General features: G+C 35.0%; 1 protein-coding gene across 2 annotated transcripts in view; it reads right to left on the reverse strand.

Annotated features, from left to right (window-relative positions):
- Nucleotides 1-17,442, reverse strand: part of LOC136981683 (ubiquitin-conjugating enzyme E2 Q2) — a 94,149-nt gene that overhangs the window by 11,110 nt on the left and 65,597 nt on the right. For both annotated transcript variants that reach the window (XM_067278025.1, XM_067278024.1), the window contains exon 6: nt 246-424. In XM_067278025.1, the coding sequence (XP_067134126.1) occupies nt 246-424 (179 nt within the window). The remainder of the gene's footprint in view (nt 1-245; nt 425-17,442) is intronic.

Consider the following 17,442-nt stretch of genomic DNA (forward strand, 5'->3'; position numbering starts at 1 on the left):
TATATTACAAATAAAATTTCATTGCATTTTAATTCAGCATAAAAATATATATTATAATTGGAAAGAAATACAGCTTAAAGTTTCTAATAAAGTTGTCTAATTTTAATTTTGATAGATAAATTTTATTGTTAGTTAAAAACATGGAAAATATTAAAGTTAAAAAATATAAATTGTGAGCAGGAAACAGATACAATAATTAACAAAACTGAAACAATAATAATGCAGTTTGAAACACTTTCCCTCACCTTTCTTGAAACTTTCTGACCGATACACTTCTCGAAGCTCTTTCATTAGTCGATCGGTGGCTTGTACGGAGCCGGAAACGGAACCTCTGAGGTAATCTTGGCGTTGGTTTCGACGCAACCTCTCTAATGTTGCGGAATGTTCTGTACTCAGGCCTTCGTCTTTATTTTTTTCTTGATTTCTAAAACAATCATTTTCATTTAAATAGAAGCAAAAGTAATTTTTAACTTACATAGAAAATTATAATTGAGGATGACCAGAACAAAACATTACATTTTCATTTTCAGGAAATGTTTATTTTTTATTGGATTGTGTCACATTTGGTAAAATCTACATATACCCAAATCTCATCAAAACATAGTCTGTGATATGTTAATTTGTAATACAGTAGAATCTTGTTTTAACAGATTGCACAACAATGGATTTTCCCAGTCCTGCCAAATCAATGTAATTTTACCTCCTTTCAGAGAATCCATAATTTGGAATAATAAACTTTTTGTAGCCCATGTGTTATGAATTTTGCATTTTTTTAAAGTTTAGTTAATACAAGTATCCCTCGTACAACACAATACTTTTACAACATGGTTTTACTCTAAAATGGTTTAAAAATTGGGGATATCCCCCATACAACATGACTTCCAGTTTTGCTCGAACAGTTTTGGAAATCCTCCATACAGAATTTCACAATTGTTAAGTGTAAACTTTGTCATTCAATATTTTTTTTATTCAAATAAGCTAGCGTGTCGTCTCAAATTTGCTCATGAATTTTAGAATATTGAAATTTTCAAATTATTTCATGCCTTTCTTTCATCAGGTTTACTGTAATGAAAACTGATATTAAAATTGTTTTTCTTCCTTGACCTAGTTTTCCTGTCAACCAGATGTCATTGTTGTTGCTTGCAGACTTTAGCATTTAATGCTGTCACTGTTTGGTTTTTATACATTAATCTTTGTATTTAGTAAAGTTTATTTAAACATTTTGAGATAAGTGCTATTGAACTCTTTTTTTTAACTGTAGGTAAGCAATCATTTGTAAAATGACAAATGAAATACAGCAGAATCTCAGTACTCAACACAAGTAATTTTAATTGTGATTATGAATTAATTATTGATTGGAAATAAATTATTGATTGCTTTAATAAACATATTTCTCTTAGTAACAAAAAAGAACAGTATACTTTTGCTAACTTCTAGAACTGAACTCTATGTTTTGCATTAGTCCTTTGTTCTGTATAGCACAATTTGCATAACACGGCACTTTTTCAGAATGTAACTAGTATGTTATATGAGGGACACCTGTATTTGGGTGTTTCTGGAAATTTATAGAGTTTGATGATATACTTCTTAGCCTATATCTGGGATATGTACAACTACAGAATTATACAAACAGAGTCAGTGGGCTAATATGATTCAGGAGGAGTCATCTAGACTTGATGGCCTCACTAAATTCTGGCACAACATTTGAACTGGCATCCAAGTGTAATGCTGAAATTTAGCAGGACCATTGAGTCTTTTCAAGTCACGAAGACCTTCTTGACAAGTATCAGCATAAATGAACAGACTATACCAGACTATACATTGCTCATATCAAGTAGTTTTTGTATTCAATAGGCAGAAAAGTGGCATCTTAACAAACCAAGATAGACAAGATTTTTTTAACAGATCACGAAGTCAAGTGAAATGCTAATGAGCATACGTAATTTGCCTCTTTTTGTGCTTAGAATATATACAGTTTCTGTCAACTTTATCATATATACATATGGCATAATATAAGATCTTGTACCTATTGAATTAGATTTCTATAGAATAGAGGCTCGAGATCTCAAGGAACTGAATAATTTCAAGTGTAGGTATTTCTTACATTTAAAGGATTAGATAATAGATATTTTTCCTGGGTGTGCAGAAAATTAATTGTTCTTGATATGGCAGATTCTTGGAACAATAGATGATTTTTGATGGCCCAAGCAATCTGTTAAAACGAGATTCTACTGTAATACTACATATTATAAAATCTGAGATATAAGTTTATATTTTTTCACAAGAAATAGTTTACAGTGGAAATGCAGGTTTTGTTCTGGTCCTCCTCAATTACTTGTATATTTACCATAATAAGATGTTATAATTTTTCAAGAAATAAATATACATTTATCAGTTTATACTTAAAATTTTACACAAATTTAAAGTGGTGCAATGTAACAAGCAGCCATAAAAACTTTTGTGATGGAGTGTACAGTCGTAAAATTTTATTACCAATATTTACAGGAATTATGTGAAAAGTATTTTTAAGTATCATGTTTTCCTCAGTCTGTCCCAGTTGCTTCTTCCTATATAATATACATCACAAGTCTCTAATCATTTTCCAAGATGGGTGGGACAAGTTTGTATAATGAAATCTAAACAAGAGGTATGAAAGATATATTTGAAAATTGATTTTTTTTTCATTTCTGTGTAACAGTGGACAAAAATCAATGCAAAATTTGCCACTAAATTTTGTGGTACCCAATATTAAAATCTCCTTTAGATATTCATTATATAGTGATGTTTAATATTTATTTCAATTTTACATATTTCATTTTCAAAAACATTCAAAAGGTAAAAGCAAAAACTTCTTAAGACTTAAAATTCTCTTCTAGTAGAAATTTGTGAAAATTCTAAAAACTCTATTCTTTAAGTAAGATTTAATAAAACTAATTTGCAGTCAAGTCTATTAATTCTAGTTGAGCTTTCAAAAGTTTATAAACATTGAACCAGTTTGAATGTTGATGATAAAATGTGTTGGTCAAAATGAGCTACTGGAGATTGGAAATAAGGTTTACACTGACAGGACATTTGAGGCTTGCTGGTGTAAACTGTTTTTTCCAAAAATGTAATTGCAATTTTAACACCAAGCCAGTGAAATATAGAATGGCTCTCTTTATGAATGGTCACTTAATTTTCTAGGATAAAACATCTGCTTGGTTTATCATCAAACAGGGAGAGTTTGAGTGAAAAATAAGTCTAAAAATGACTAAACTTATATATTTTTAAAAAGTATTTATATATTGACCTGTAAAACGATTCTATTTAAAATTTTATTATATTTTTTGAAGATGAAAAACAAGTCTAGAATGTCCCAAACAAACCAGGATGTATGGCCACCTTATTCCAAGAACTAATTAGGTTGTGTACACAATATATCTACTGTATAATACTAGAAAAAGCAATACTGCTGGATTTCATACAACATTCGTTATTTACAGTTTTTTCTCCTCCAAATATGTCAATTAAATACAAAACAACAATAACCACATTTCTGTTCTATTATTGTTACTACCTGAGTTTTCAAATTACTGTCAGCTATTGCAAAAATAATTCCTAATTTGATAAGAAGCCAAAATAACATTGTAAATTTTATACAGAATGAAATTATAAAATAGCATGTAATTAAAAATTTAAATTAATTTGCAATTCAAAGTTAAATATATATTGTGAGCTAGACAGATACATCCACCCATAACAAACAGATGTTACCAGTTGGCAAGTTGCTAAAAATAAAGTTTCTTTTAGCAACTTGTCAACTGGTTACAATAATAACAATAATATTAATAATAATAATAATCTGTTATCAGAACACACAACTGGAAGACATCTGGTGTAGACAACGTTTAGATCACTGCATCAGAAACTAGCTAAACATTTAACACACATCAACATCAATCCATAAGACATATAAAAATTTCTTCACCTACATGAAACCTAGAAACAACAATACCACAGACCCCATACAATACAGACCAATTACATGTCTTCCAACACTCTACAAATTATTGACATCCTGTATTGCAAACAAAATATACAAACAAACATGATGAAGAACAATAGGGGTTATCATTCATGGAACTCATGAAATGATTTACATTTGGTTTTGCTTTCCATAGAATAAAGAGGTCATCAACATACCTCTTGTATACCAGAATATTCGAGATGAACAGTGGTATGACTTTTTGCTCGAGCTGCCGGATCACTAACTTGCATAAATCCCGAGAGGGGCTGCCCGTGGGCACACTCCGTTTTTGTATGTATGTACAGTGTTCCTACTCAAATTTTTGTTTTGAATTCTCTGACTTTCCCTGATCAACTTTGTTCAAATTCCCTGACCCTCACATTTCTTATGGTGTGGAATATCGACATAATAAAACAGCATTTTATTTACTGTGAACATTAATTGAGTATATCTATCCCTCTTTTTGCACAGTTGATATGCTTCAAAGACTGCCGTATTAAAAAAATACAGTACATACATCCTGCAGAAAAATCTTTGATAGAATCCACAACTTCCCAGATAGATTCCACAACTCCCTATCCGCCTATGCCACAGACCCCAACAAACAAGCGGACCTCCATGATGCCAAACTGATCAGGCTGTCTCACCAGGTTAAACACCTTCAAAACCTGGAAACATTGGAAATTTACAAAGCTGGATTACATGCCAATTGTAGTAACGTGAATGATGCCATTAATGTGTTCAACGCATGGAAGTACTGCTATGAAGAAACGAGCAACACCTACATGAGCAGTTAGCAACCACACTCCCCCATCCTTTTTCTATATATTTATTTATTTTATATATTTAAATCAATGGTTTTAACTGTTTTCTACATGTGCCTGGAGTGTTCCATATGTTTAAAATCAATGTGCGCGTGTTGTTCCATGTGTTTTTTAAAAATACTTTGTAATTTTTTGTTCGTTGCATTCACATGTTCGAATCTCACTGATTTAAAAACCTGAAGAAGACTGGAGTACGGTCGAAAGCATTTGTTTTCTATTAAATATGTTATTACTGGATTTTTAAGGCTCTTGAGTGTTAATTGTATGCATTCCAGTATTTATGTAAGAAGTTGTTTATTGATAAAAAGTATTTTTTATAGTCTTTGCAAGACTGTGGTGCACTTGTTAAGTTTTGTGTCAGTTTTTATTTTCGAAAGGTGAGAGTTTAACTGTCCCATCAAATATTCTTTAATGTTTTAACGCCAAACTTCAAATTCTGTTTGAGCCTTACATTCAAATGTTTTTGTGCACTAGTTGATTTCTGTTCTCTGAATTTTTGTAAGCGCTTTTCTAAATTTGTTATTTAAAAAAGAAACTGATATTATTATGGAGTCTAAAAAGAGTGGAGTTTCAAGAACTGTGCTCACCATAGAAACCAAGCAAGCGATAAAAGCCAAAGTAGAGAGTGGGCAGAAGATGTCTGATGTCGCTAGACAGGTCTACAGAAAACACAATCTAACTAAGAAAGATATAATCAAGCATCTAAAGAAGAAATGAAAATCACATCTGAGCAATAAAGATGTGAAATCCATGAAAAAATGGACAGATTGCTTTTAATTTGGATAAAAGAAAGGAAAATGAAAAGACGGTACCTAGTATGACAATCATTCAACAGATAGCTAAAGAAATTTCGGAGAAGTGAAGAAAGAAACTCTACATTCATCACGAGGATATAGAATTCAAGGTGTTTTGAAGCATGCCAGTTCTCCTCAACGATGATATTAAAAATGTTTTGGAAAGAAAAATTTGATATTCTTGAAGCTATCAGAAGACTTGTTAAAAAAGCATGGTCAGAAGACTCATTCAAAAAGTGTAGTCTAGTAGTTCCCAACTATGTTGATTCTAGGCTCCCTTGCTAAATGCAGATTTTCCCAAGGCACCCTATCTCAAATTCTAACATTATAAAAATTTTATAACATTTCGTGGTGACCCTGTGAGGAAGCCGCAGTGCACACTTTGAGAACCACTGGCATAGTCAGAAGTCATTCAATGACAGTTAAATTCTGCTTGGCAAAAGCTGTGTCCCTCCCACATTCAGGGAGACACAGAAGATGTCCCTAAAATTATGCAAAATTGTGACAAGTTGTAAACAATTTCATCCATAATTTACATCTACCATTAAAAATCTTTCAAATAAGTGAGAGGATGTCATAATAACGATCTTAGAATGACATCCAAACCAGGTTCAGGATAATAGGCTTGGGGATCTCTAAAAATTTATTTGCTGGTTTAATTATAAAGGCATGTTGGTGTTATTTACTAGATAACCAGCTGTGGGAAGATTTAGATCTCTATGACAACAATGTTATTGATTACTTCCGAAAAATCCTGAAGAGGGAAAAGCAATTGACATTGTATGGTGTTAAAGAATCTGTCCAAACAAAAAAAAAACATGATTGATAAAAATTCAAGATTATGTATATATTATTATTTGTGTGTTTTAATTGCTTTATCTATATTCCTGCATTCTCACTTTAAAATATAATTTCAAGAAAATTTGTAAATGTGATTTGGCCCTCGTGATGTTATCCATCACATTAAATGGCCCATTGTTTACATAAGTTTGACACACCTCTCCAAGAGGATATCAGTAAAAACAAACTGGCAAAGGTCATCTCTGTCCACAATGATTTGGGCATGAAGGTCAATGACCTGTAGCCCAAGTTCTCACTTAAAGGGAAAGGGGCCTCCTCAATTAGATCTGTGAGGTAATGGCTCCCCTATTCAAGAGACTCCTTGAAAGGGGCAAGGTCTATGTTGAGTGGACCAGGAACTGGGTCTGGGAATATCTTGCCTTGACTCGGTGCAACGAGTTTGAGGATATCGCACACGATTGCAGGGCAAGGGCATATACTTGTAGCCACTACCACACTTAATAGAGCAATCCTTCATTCCTGGTGCCTGTCAGCCTCAGGTGTTTTGGGCGCTCTACTTTACTTCAACATCCTGCTTCGCCATGCTTTGCAGGAATTCACAATTTATTGGTGCGGTCACAGATTTTTCCCGACAAAATTTTATATTATTATAACATTTGTACAGTTTCAGAGTTTGAATGATTAGTAAACAAACAATAAAATATAAGATAGATTGTAAGATTTGTCAGATTGTATAGTCTATGCACAGATTTCATATACAGTCCTCACACAATTTCTGAAGTTCCATTTCATATACACAGATAATGTACAGTTATATATTATATCTTTGTAGCCACTATCCAATGGCACACTCCCTCAAAACGTGCAAAATGACATTGCTGAAATGCAGCAACTGTTGCAAAGCGAACAGTAAGTTTGGTTGGCAGCTGGAGACAAACCACTCCTGTCTGAGTGCCAGCTGCCCCTCTTACCTGAGAGAACTAGCCATGGTCCACTCTTGTCCAACTATTGTCGGTAATTGACTGAAGTTGGCTCGAAGTGAAAAGGAATTGACAGACCGTAGGACAGTAAATATCTCACACTAACCTTATAATGCTTTGCAGTTATTTTGTAACTTATCACAAATGTTTTTGGTCCACCCTAGGAACTTCTTCAGGTGGAGTTCCAGAGAAAACCTTTTCTGGTGCAATCCCCATTCTATTCCATTTCCAATGCATTCTAATTTTATTTCAAATTTCCTTTTTAAATTTTAAATTCCCAATGATATTAGTGTATACAAATATGAATTTCCTTTTTAAATTCCTAACGATATACATTAGTGTGATATATTTATCAATGTTTTGTTTATTGTAGGGATGGGCAACCTGCGGCCCGCAGTAATATTTTTTTGCAGCCTGTGTGAATTATAAAATATGAATAAATATATCAATTTTCCAGCTTAAGGAAGTATGCAGCAAAAATTCAAACTTTATTTTCTACAACTTTATGTTTGTGAATAGTGTTTTTACAATGAATTTAGTAAAAATTAAAACAAGAAACCGGCTAACAGACACAACGAAACTAATTTAAAACTAGCAGTGACTAATATTTAACCAAATATTTCCGATATACTAGAAACATCCAATACACCTTATTGCTGAGAACAACTATTTATTAACTAAAACAAACGTTTTCGGCCCAATTTATGGGCCATCTTCAGGTTACAGTTGTTCGACTCTAATGCAAAATCGAACACGTTCAAAATTAAACCAAATTAGAACATACGTTTAAATTAAACTAATAGAACAAGCATATCACAAAATAATAATTAACAAAAATCAAATAACATGAAAAATGAAAATAAATATAAAAATAAAAATAAAATAAAAATAAAATACTGTGACTGGCCGTAAATCTTAAGGAACAATTCCTTATTCATTAACTCAGATACCTACTGAGTCACGGTAGACGTATTTTTACGTGTGTTACGTCTTACTATGTATTTCCAGGATGACGACAACCCCGTTGCATCCTTATAATTTAACCCTTAGCCTGCCGTTTGCCACGCCCCCTTATTTTGTAAAACGGCCAAGGTCAAAATAGGTGAATCAGGCATTATTATTTTAAAAATTCACTAAAAATTAAATTATTATTTTATTCATATGAAAAAAATCACATATATTTATCAATATAGTTAGTTTTAAATACGACATATTTCAATAAAGTTTGTTTGAAAAATTTATGAGAAAAAAAAAATAATATATGATAACTGACATTTAGACTTGTAAATTTGTTACTATTCGTCAAAATTAACATTGCCTGGTTACTTTATTCTTATTGTCACTGAGCCAATACGACGTACAATATTGTTCTGTACGATTCGATATAACATTTATGCATGTACATTTATTCGTTGTGAAATTATCGCACATTATATGAAACATTTGTTAAAATCTGAACTTTATTCTGCTTTCAACTAATATAATAAACTAATATACTTTATTCATTTTATATCAAACAAGATTATTTATTTTCGTAATAAACATATGATTACCAGTAGCAATAGATGTAACATTTTTGGATATTTTAGATTTAAAAAATAATTAAAAATTAAAAAAATATATAAAATATCAGAACTGAAGGTAATAACTTGAATATTTATGATGCATTAACATATTATAGCTGAGTAAACTTATTATAGCATTAATGAACTTATTATAGTAATATTATTGCATGAATATGCTAAAAATAAAATAAAAAATAATCAGAAAATGAAAAATTAAGGAAAAACCATCGATAATTAAAATTTTTTAAGTCGACAAAACACCACCTGGACAAAAATATGTGAAACAGACGATAAACAAGACGATACCGTTAAGTGCTGACATCTGTTGTCGATAAATTTTATAAAAATCGATTTTTATCAGGGTAACGATGAATCGGTACCCTGGCCGTTTTGCGAAACAATTAGGGTAACAATAGATCGGTACCCTGGCCGGAAAAGGGTTAAACATCTGTCAGCCAAACTCGTTCTGTAGATTTCGCATTTCTCAGTTATGGATGACAGTGTTGGCAAGCGTACTTTTGCAAGAATTTTGGCATCCTCCCATTCAACCACTGAACCATCCGCTTGCGCCATTTTGGATAATGCTGTTGCACACCTGTTTTTTGCAACATCGTACCGGTGCTCCTTTATCCTCACTCCAAGGTTTCTATTAGTGACACCTACGTAGTCCTTATCGATTCCCAACTGGTCATTTTTGTAGGGAATTGCATATACTCCTGCCTGCTCTTTATCATCAATTCTTTCTTTGTCATTTCTAATCAACCTATACACTGTGGGGGCCTTTTGCATATTATACTGGTGTTTTTATGTCTCGCTATTTGCTTCATAATCGGGAAGAGACATTTCTTGCAGAAGTACGCTCGCCAACGCTGTCATCCATAACTGAGAAATGCGAAATCTACAGAGCGAGTTTGGCTGACAGATGTTTAAATTATAAGGATGCGACGAGGTTGCCGTCATCCTGGAAATACATAGTAAGACGTAACACACGTAAAAATACGTCTGCCGTGACTCAGTAGGTATCTGAGTTAATGCATAAGGAATTGTTCCTTAAGATTTACGGCCAGTCACAGTATTTTTATTTTTATTTTATTTTTATTTTCATTTTTCATGTTATTTGATTTTTGTTAATTATTATTTTGTGATATGCTTGTTCTATTAGTTTAATTTAAACGTATGTTCTAATTTGGTTTAATTTTGAATGTGTTCGATTTTGCATTAGAGTCGAACAACCGTAACCTGAAGATGGCCCATAAATTGGGCCGAAAACGTTTGTTTTAGTTAATAAATAGTTGTTCTCAGCAATAAGGTGTATTAAACGTTTCTAGTATATTCATTAAGAAGCTGAGTCTGAGTAAGTGAGTATTTCCGATATATTATGTTTAGATCAGTGACATAAGCTACATTAAGTATACCTATATTAATTTATAATTATATATGAATTGTGATTTACCAACGTTTTTCCCCCTCTTTTCTCTTGTATGCAAGCCTGTGTCAGTTCAAAAGTTTTGAAATGCAACCCTTACATAGAAAAAGGTTGCCCATCCTTGGTTTATTGGATGGATTTTATCATACAACAGTAGATCTATGATCTAATGCTCGGTATCTAAACTGGGCAGGGCTAACTTAAATCCACTTCATCTGTTTAAAGTAAATGTGGGGACCTTGAGGCCCTACCAAATATATATGTCCTATGTAGGTAAGGCTATTTAAGAACTAGGATTAGGCTAGAACCTACCTGGCCTGCAACAGAAGCGCAATGCTCAGGAGACTAGAATAATTTGACATAACATTATAAAGAGGTCTTTAGACTTATAGCTCAGCTATATGCTGGGTGGGCTGTTTGGGAAAGGGTCCCACAGCCTGACAAGTTAAGCATCACTCGGTTCTTGGTTAAGTGTGTATCAAACAGCTTAAAGCTGTACAAAACTGTATATCAGCGTTAGGGAATTGGACTCTAGAGCAAGGAACATGAGGAAGGCTGGTCCCCATTGGATTGCACTGCAAAAGCCCAAGCATATAACTTGGTCTGATTTTAAATGTTCTAATACCTCAGTGATTACTGGGTGTACGACTGCCTGTAATTAATATACAGTCTCTTTGTACTCTGTAGTACCATTTGGCAAAGCAGAGTAAATACTTAGAGTTTTGTGATATGAGGCAATAGGTTAACTTATTAAAACACAGACATGCATGCACATTACTGTGCAGAAAGGCAGGGGTATAGAGACTGAGCTAATGCAGGTGATTAACTATTTATATAGACTGATCCAAATCCTGGGCAACTCAAGGGTGGGATAGTTGCAAGATGATAGCAGTGTGGTAAAGAAGGCCACCCAAATGTACACCAAATTCCATTCCTCACAGCACCTGAGTATCACCAACAGTCTCAAAGTAAGGTGTGTGGTGCTGTACAACCATCTTGAATAGTTCGGTGTCACAGGTGCCCCTTAAGACAGAATGTTGGTGCTCTGATATACGGCTGGGTAGCATCCTGGTGGTTGCCTTTATATAGTATGTGTGTACTCCAGACATTGGGTTTTCCAAGGGAATAGAATATATGCCCAACTCTTCTAGGATTGAAACCGCATCCCTGGCATTACATAAAAGCCTCTTCAAAGTAGAGTGGGTTGTTGGTTAAAAGTAAGACATTTTGCCTAAAAATATGGCAAATCTGGACTGTGAGGCATCCACAAAATAGCAGAGAGGGACAGACTACTGTCCAGTCTCTTGGGCTACATAAGGTACCCAAGCTGGGAAAAGGGATCTTTTAACTTTGTTTAGGATATGGTTGTATTTGGTGGAGCCATATCCTGTCACACATACCACTGTGCAAATGATCCCTAATTCAGAGTTGGTAAAATGTTGTGTGGAAGGCACCAAAGGGGATATGGCTGTGTTAACATACTGTTGTGACTGAAAGGTCGTGGCAAGGATAATTGGGAGAACACTACCAAATTTGTGGTATATGCAGAAAGCCAAACCTCCCTGGGACTTGGAGATGTCCAAGTCTAAAAATGCAATTTTTCCCCCAAACTCTTTTTCCCAAGTGAAGGTGATAGACGAGTATACCCTCATCGGGTGACGTTCTAATATCAGAAAGGAGTCCTCCATACCATGCCATGCTAGAAGAATGTCATCCACGTACAGTACCTCAAGTATATCAAAGGGTAAGCAATTGTGAGAGGGAATCTAAAGGCCCTGTGTTCAAGATGTCTCATGACCAATTCTGCTATTATAGCGGACAGCGGTGAGCCCATTGGTACACCCTGTTTTTGCAGGTATATCCTCCCATTGAAGTGGAAGTAATTGTGTTCTGTGATGAAGAGTAAGGCTTCCCAAATCTCTAAATCTTGCTGCAGAGTGAAGTCCTCCTTGATAAGTAAGGTGTTGGCATGCATCACTGCCTCGAAATGTGGTACTGAAGGATATAATGTGACAACATCCATTTTGTAGAAGGTGTACGTATCAGGGGACACACCATCTAGCATAGTGGATAATGTTAGCTGTGACAGACAAGGATGTGACTTGGGAGGAGGAGGGAAGAAGCCCACCAAGCAGCTTAGCAAGTGCTTTTTTGAGGAAGTAGGTGGGATGGGACCTCTTGTTGACCAATGGTTTCAACGGCCAGCCCTCTTTGTGTGTTTTAGCCTCAAAGAAAAGTCTGGGGCATGCAATGTTGGAAAGGGGGTCCAAACATCTTGAAAGAACGGCAGTTATTTCTTTGTCTTCCTTAACACAGATGGGGGTTGGGTCCTTCTGTAAGACCATGGCAAGTGATTGATTGAGGAAGTCTGTGGACCTGCATAAGGGTAACTTGGCATATGGAGTCTGATGATCGTATCAGCAATGCACAACTTGGTTTCAGACATCAGGGAACCACTTCTGATGCCATTCATAATGTGGTCAATTACACACAAGATCTTCTAGAGCAAAATAAGTATGTCCTGGGTATTAGCCTTGACATTTCTAAGGTTTTGACAGTACCTGGTGGCCACTAATCATCTATCAGCTCAGGGTCATCGACTGCTAACCTATTCTACTTAATTAGAGACTTTCTCCATAACAGAATAGCTATCCTCCAATATGGTGATTATACTTACCGGAAAGCTGTAACTCAGTGCCCCACAGGATTCAGTCTGCTGCCCCTCCTATGAAACATTTGACACATTTCTCAACTGCAACTTTGGTGAGAATTGCACAGTGGCCTATATAGACGATGTCATGCTTTTGATTGGGGGAAGTCTAGGGTTGACCTTGAAAACAAAACAACAGTATACCAGACAAAATTTATAAATGGGGCCGGCAACACAAATCATTACTTAACCCAAACAAGATCAATATCCTTTTTAATAAACTGAAACATAAGAACGTTTATGCAAGAGTACCATCTATCAAAATGAATGGACAAACTGTAAAAATCAGAAAGACTATCAGGTATCTAGGTGTGGTCCTTGACAATACTTTTAACTGGAGTAGTCACATCAATTATATTACGGATCACATGGGTTGTATCTTCCATAGCATATTCACTACGTTTGTCAAAAACAAATGTAGTCTAAATGCAGATGCAATAAGTACCATATACAACATGATTTTTATATCCATCATCACTTATGCCTTGGGAAGCTTGGGAAAGGTTGCTAGTAAAACACCTCAAAAGAATGCTAATCTCAGTCCAGAGGAAGGCCTTACTACTTATCACTAAGGCTTATTGTACTAACCGGAATGCAAGACATCAGTAGAAAACCACCAATTGACAAGATTGTTGAACTTCACTTTAAGACTTCAAATATTAAATGGGAAAATGACATCTCCACCCACAGCGGATCCATTCGGGCATCAGACCTGGGAAAGTGGTGTATACCACTGCCATCCTTCTGAACATTTAAGGATACACTTCGATCAGAATGTGCAGACCTCTCTTGCTATTTACACTGATTGATCCAAGACCAATGATAAAGTTGGGTGCAGCTTTGTTGCTTATTAAAATAACAGTGAGATCATCCAGCAACAGTTTTGCCTAGGAGAATACTGCTCAGCATTCCAAGCAGAACTGTTTGCAATTCAGTCTGCCATACAGTGGTGCTATGAGAGCTTCAAGAACATCAGTATGATTATTATTAATGACAGCAAATTTATAATGGCTCTATTACAGAAGAGAAGCCAACACCCACCCACAGCAAATTTTTATAGTGCCACACAGCCATCCATCAATGAGTATTTTGTAACATGGACACATGCACACTAAGGCATGCCAGGAAACGAGTGTGCCAATGATCTGCTTCTATGGATAAATCTTTTCCTATCTTATAACAAATTAAGTAATTGTACATTAAAGAGCCTACTATGGAATGACCTGATGTACTATTGGCAGCATGACTGGAACAACTATCAGCATTCCATCACATTCCTGAATGTTAGGGAAGAACTAGAATCTTTTAAATATGAGTAATTTTCACTTAACTATCATATAATTCAATTCCTGACAAATCACAGTTGATTCTACAGCTGCCTCTGTAGATTCACTACTAATTCTAGAACTAACTGCAGCAATCTTTGCCTCATTTGAAGTACAATCGATACAGCTCTACACTATATTTATGACTGTCCCAAGCTAAAAGCAGAAAGCATGAAAGTAAAAAATCACCATCATATTTGGTAGAAATCAGTGAACATGTATTATTGTTAATCAGTTTTCTTCAATCACTACCTTCATGTACATTACTTCCAGCATTTGGTCAACCAATACTCACTGGGGTCTTTAACTAGCTCACCTCGCAGTTGTCCACCTCACTTTCTCTCAATGTCATCTTCCATTTGCAGAGATTGTAGTGTACTGTACATTCTTTGTATTATACTTTCTTTCTTAAACAAATGTATATTATGCAACAAACCTCACTGAATCTATTTGAATGTTATTACTAAAGTTTTTGCTTCTCATATAATGCATTGTTTTAAAATACCATACATTATAGTATGTTCTATGTTTTAAAATGCATTCTCTACATAAAGCTTCCAATTATTAATCATGTATGACCTGTATATTTGTATATACAGTGGAACCTTGCTTAGTAAGCACCTCGCATAATGAGCAAAACAAATTGTAGAAAAAATGACTCACTTAATGAGCTACATTTCACAAAACAAGTGACGAGGAGAGGGGAAGTCCTGGTTTTTGCACATGCTCCATCAGTCTGTGTTTAGCACTCGTGCTAGCATCTTAGTGTCACTTGTGATCAAACTTTTTTCCAAACTTGTGTTCAGACATATTACGTATAAACATCAACAACCATAGTTGTTATATAATAAACATGCCAAACGATATGTCAAATTCTTGGGCTATGTAAAGGCTATAATTGAATATTAGAAATTAATTTGACTAGATGTAAGCAGTTATGCTGCCATCTTGTATTAAATTTAATGACCAATTCCAAATTAAATTTTAGAAATGTTTAAATTAAAAATTTATTTATTTCTGATTATTAAATTTAACTAAATTCACTTCCAAACTGGAATGTTAGAACAATGATGTTCAAAAAATCAATTTTAAATTTTCGAATATGTCAAATTCATATGGCTGATTGACTTTGCTTGAATCTTTCATACAGGTACTGCCATGCACCACCGTATCACAGTCCTTAAAGTTAAAACAGTTGCCGTTCAGATTGACTTTATATATTTCAAAGCCTCCAGGCTACAAATATTGTCTGTTTGAAAGGCCTGTAAGGAACCAAGTCCGAGCGTTATTTTTATTTTACTTTTATTTTGCTTATTATTCTATTTTTGTTTGGGGCTTATGTTTTGTTAGGACGAAGGTTTCCTCACCATTCACCTTAAGTATTTAAAAAGAGAAGAAATAAAACCCAACTCACCGACGAAAGAAAAGCGCCATAGGACTCACGCACATTTTCGCTCCCCGAGCGGCAAAGAATAGGTCCGCACCGAGAAGAGGGGGGGAGAACCCACAAGCACGAAATAAAACTCGCTAAACCTTAAGTAATAAAAACGTCCCGGAAAGAATTGTAAAAACAAATAATGTAAAAGGTTAGTGAGTAAACTGTCGGAAAAAGGGCTGCCAGACGATGAAAAACGTTATTGTTAGCATTTAAGTATGTAAATGAGGGGAGTGACCGCATTCAGAATTGTGACGTCACCTCACACTATAAATCCCGAGTCTCAAGTGAAGACGGAGAGGTGAATTCTGATAGCAACAAGCTTGGTGAGCTTCGCAGCAGTAATAGAGAGGTGTCCGATAGGATCTCGAATAGTTCCAAGGTGATTTGAAGTGATTCGAATTTGGATCGACAGTCTGAGAAAGTCTTGAGAGTTTGAGGAAATAGGTTCCGAGTATATTGAGGTGACGATTAGGATCTCTAGTTTATAAGAATTATTGTTATAAGTTAAGCTTTTGGTTTTGTCGGATTCCCAAGGGGAATAGAGTTAAGTTAGACATAGATTTGAATCGAGAATTGTCGGGTTGACTTTGTTGAATTTCTTAGAATAAATTATTGTTTGATTTTTACTAAATATTGTACATAGTTATTGCCAAACGACTAATTAAATCTTTGGTTTTTTTCTATTGACAAATATTGTCTTTATTTAATTCGGTGCACGCTTAAAGTCCACGCCTGGCACGCTAACGCGAATCCGAGTAAAGTACCCGGTAGGTTAACGGTTGTTTCCGACACGGTAGAGTCGATAATCGCTGTAAACTAAAATAGTACTTTACAGGCCTGCCTAATAAATCTGGTGTTCTGGAGGTCTGAATGTACTTGAGGGTTGGTGGTGTACATGGACAAGGCAATGGTATGCCTGTTGTTCACAAGGTCGTATTGATATTTACGTACACTTTTATGCACTGCGTCTCAATAAGGGCTTGGTGAAAATTAGCATTTATTACAAACCAGCCTATGTACCACTATTCATCCCAGAAAACTCGCTTGACCCCTTTTCATCACCAGATTCCATGCCCTAACCAGATGGGCCTTCACTCATCACACCAATAGGCACAACACTCTGCTGGAGCTACAATGTATAGAAGATATAGAGGTAGAACATGGCTACAGAAGAGAAATGGTATGTAGTTTAGCCCACACCCATGCCAACTAACTTGCTGCACACAATGTTCCCAATACCCAATCTACTTCTAACAGATGCCAACAACTCATCACTGGCTAGAGACACACCATAGTTCAGTTCAATCAACATTTGAACTCCTTATACAAAGATATTGCAAGCCAGTGTGGTACAGAAATTGCATACATGAGATCCTGGAATATATAAGTTGCTACACAATGCAAAAGATAAAATGGACCAAAGCAGAGCCCCAAGGGTGTACTCTATATCTGTAAGGGATGACAGATTTCAAAGGGACTTAGTATATATTGGCTCAACCATACAATCAATGCGTAAAAGAGTACGTGAACATCAGTGCAACCTCGCAAACAACAGGCTTGTCCACATACCACT

Source organism: Centruroides vittatus, unplaced genomic scaffold (assembly GCF_030686945.1).
Source record: "Centruroides vittatus isolate TY-2023 unplaced genomic scaffold, ASM3068694v2 contig_787, whole genome shotgun sequence".
Lineage (NCBI taxonomy): Eukaryota > Metazoa > Arthropoda > Arachnida > Scorpiones > Buthidae > Centruroides > Centruroides vittatus.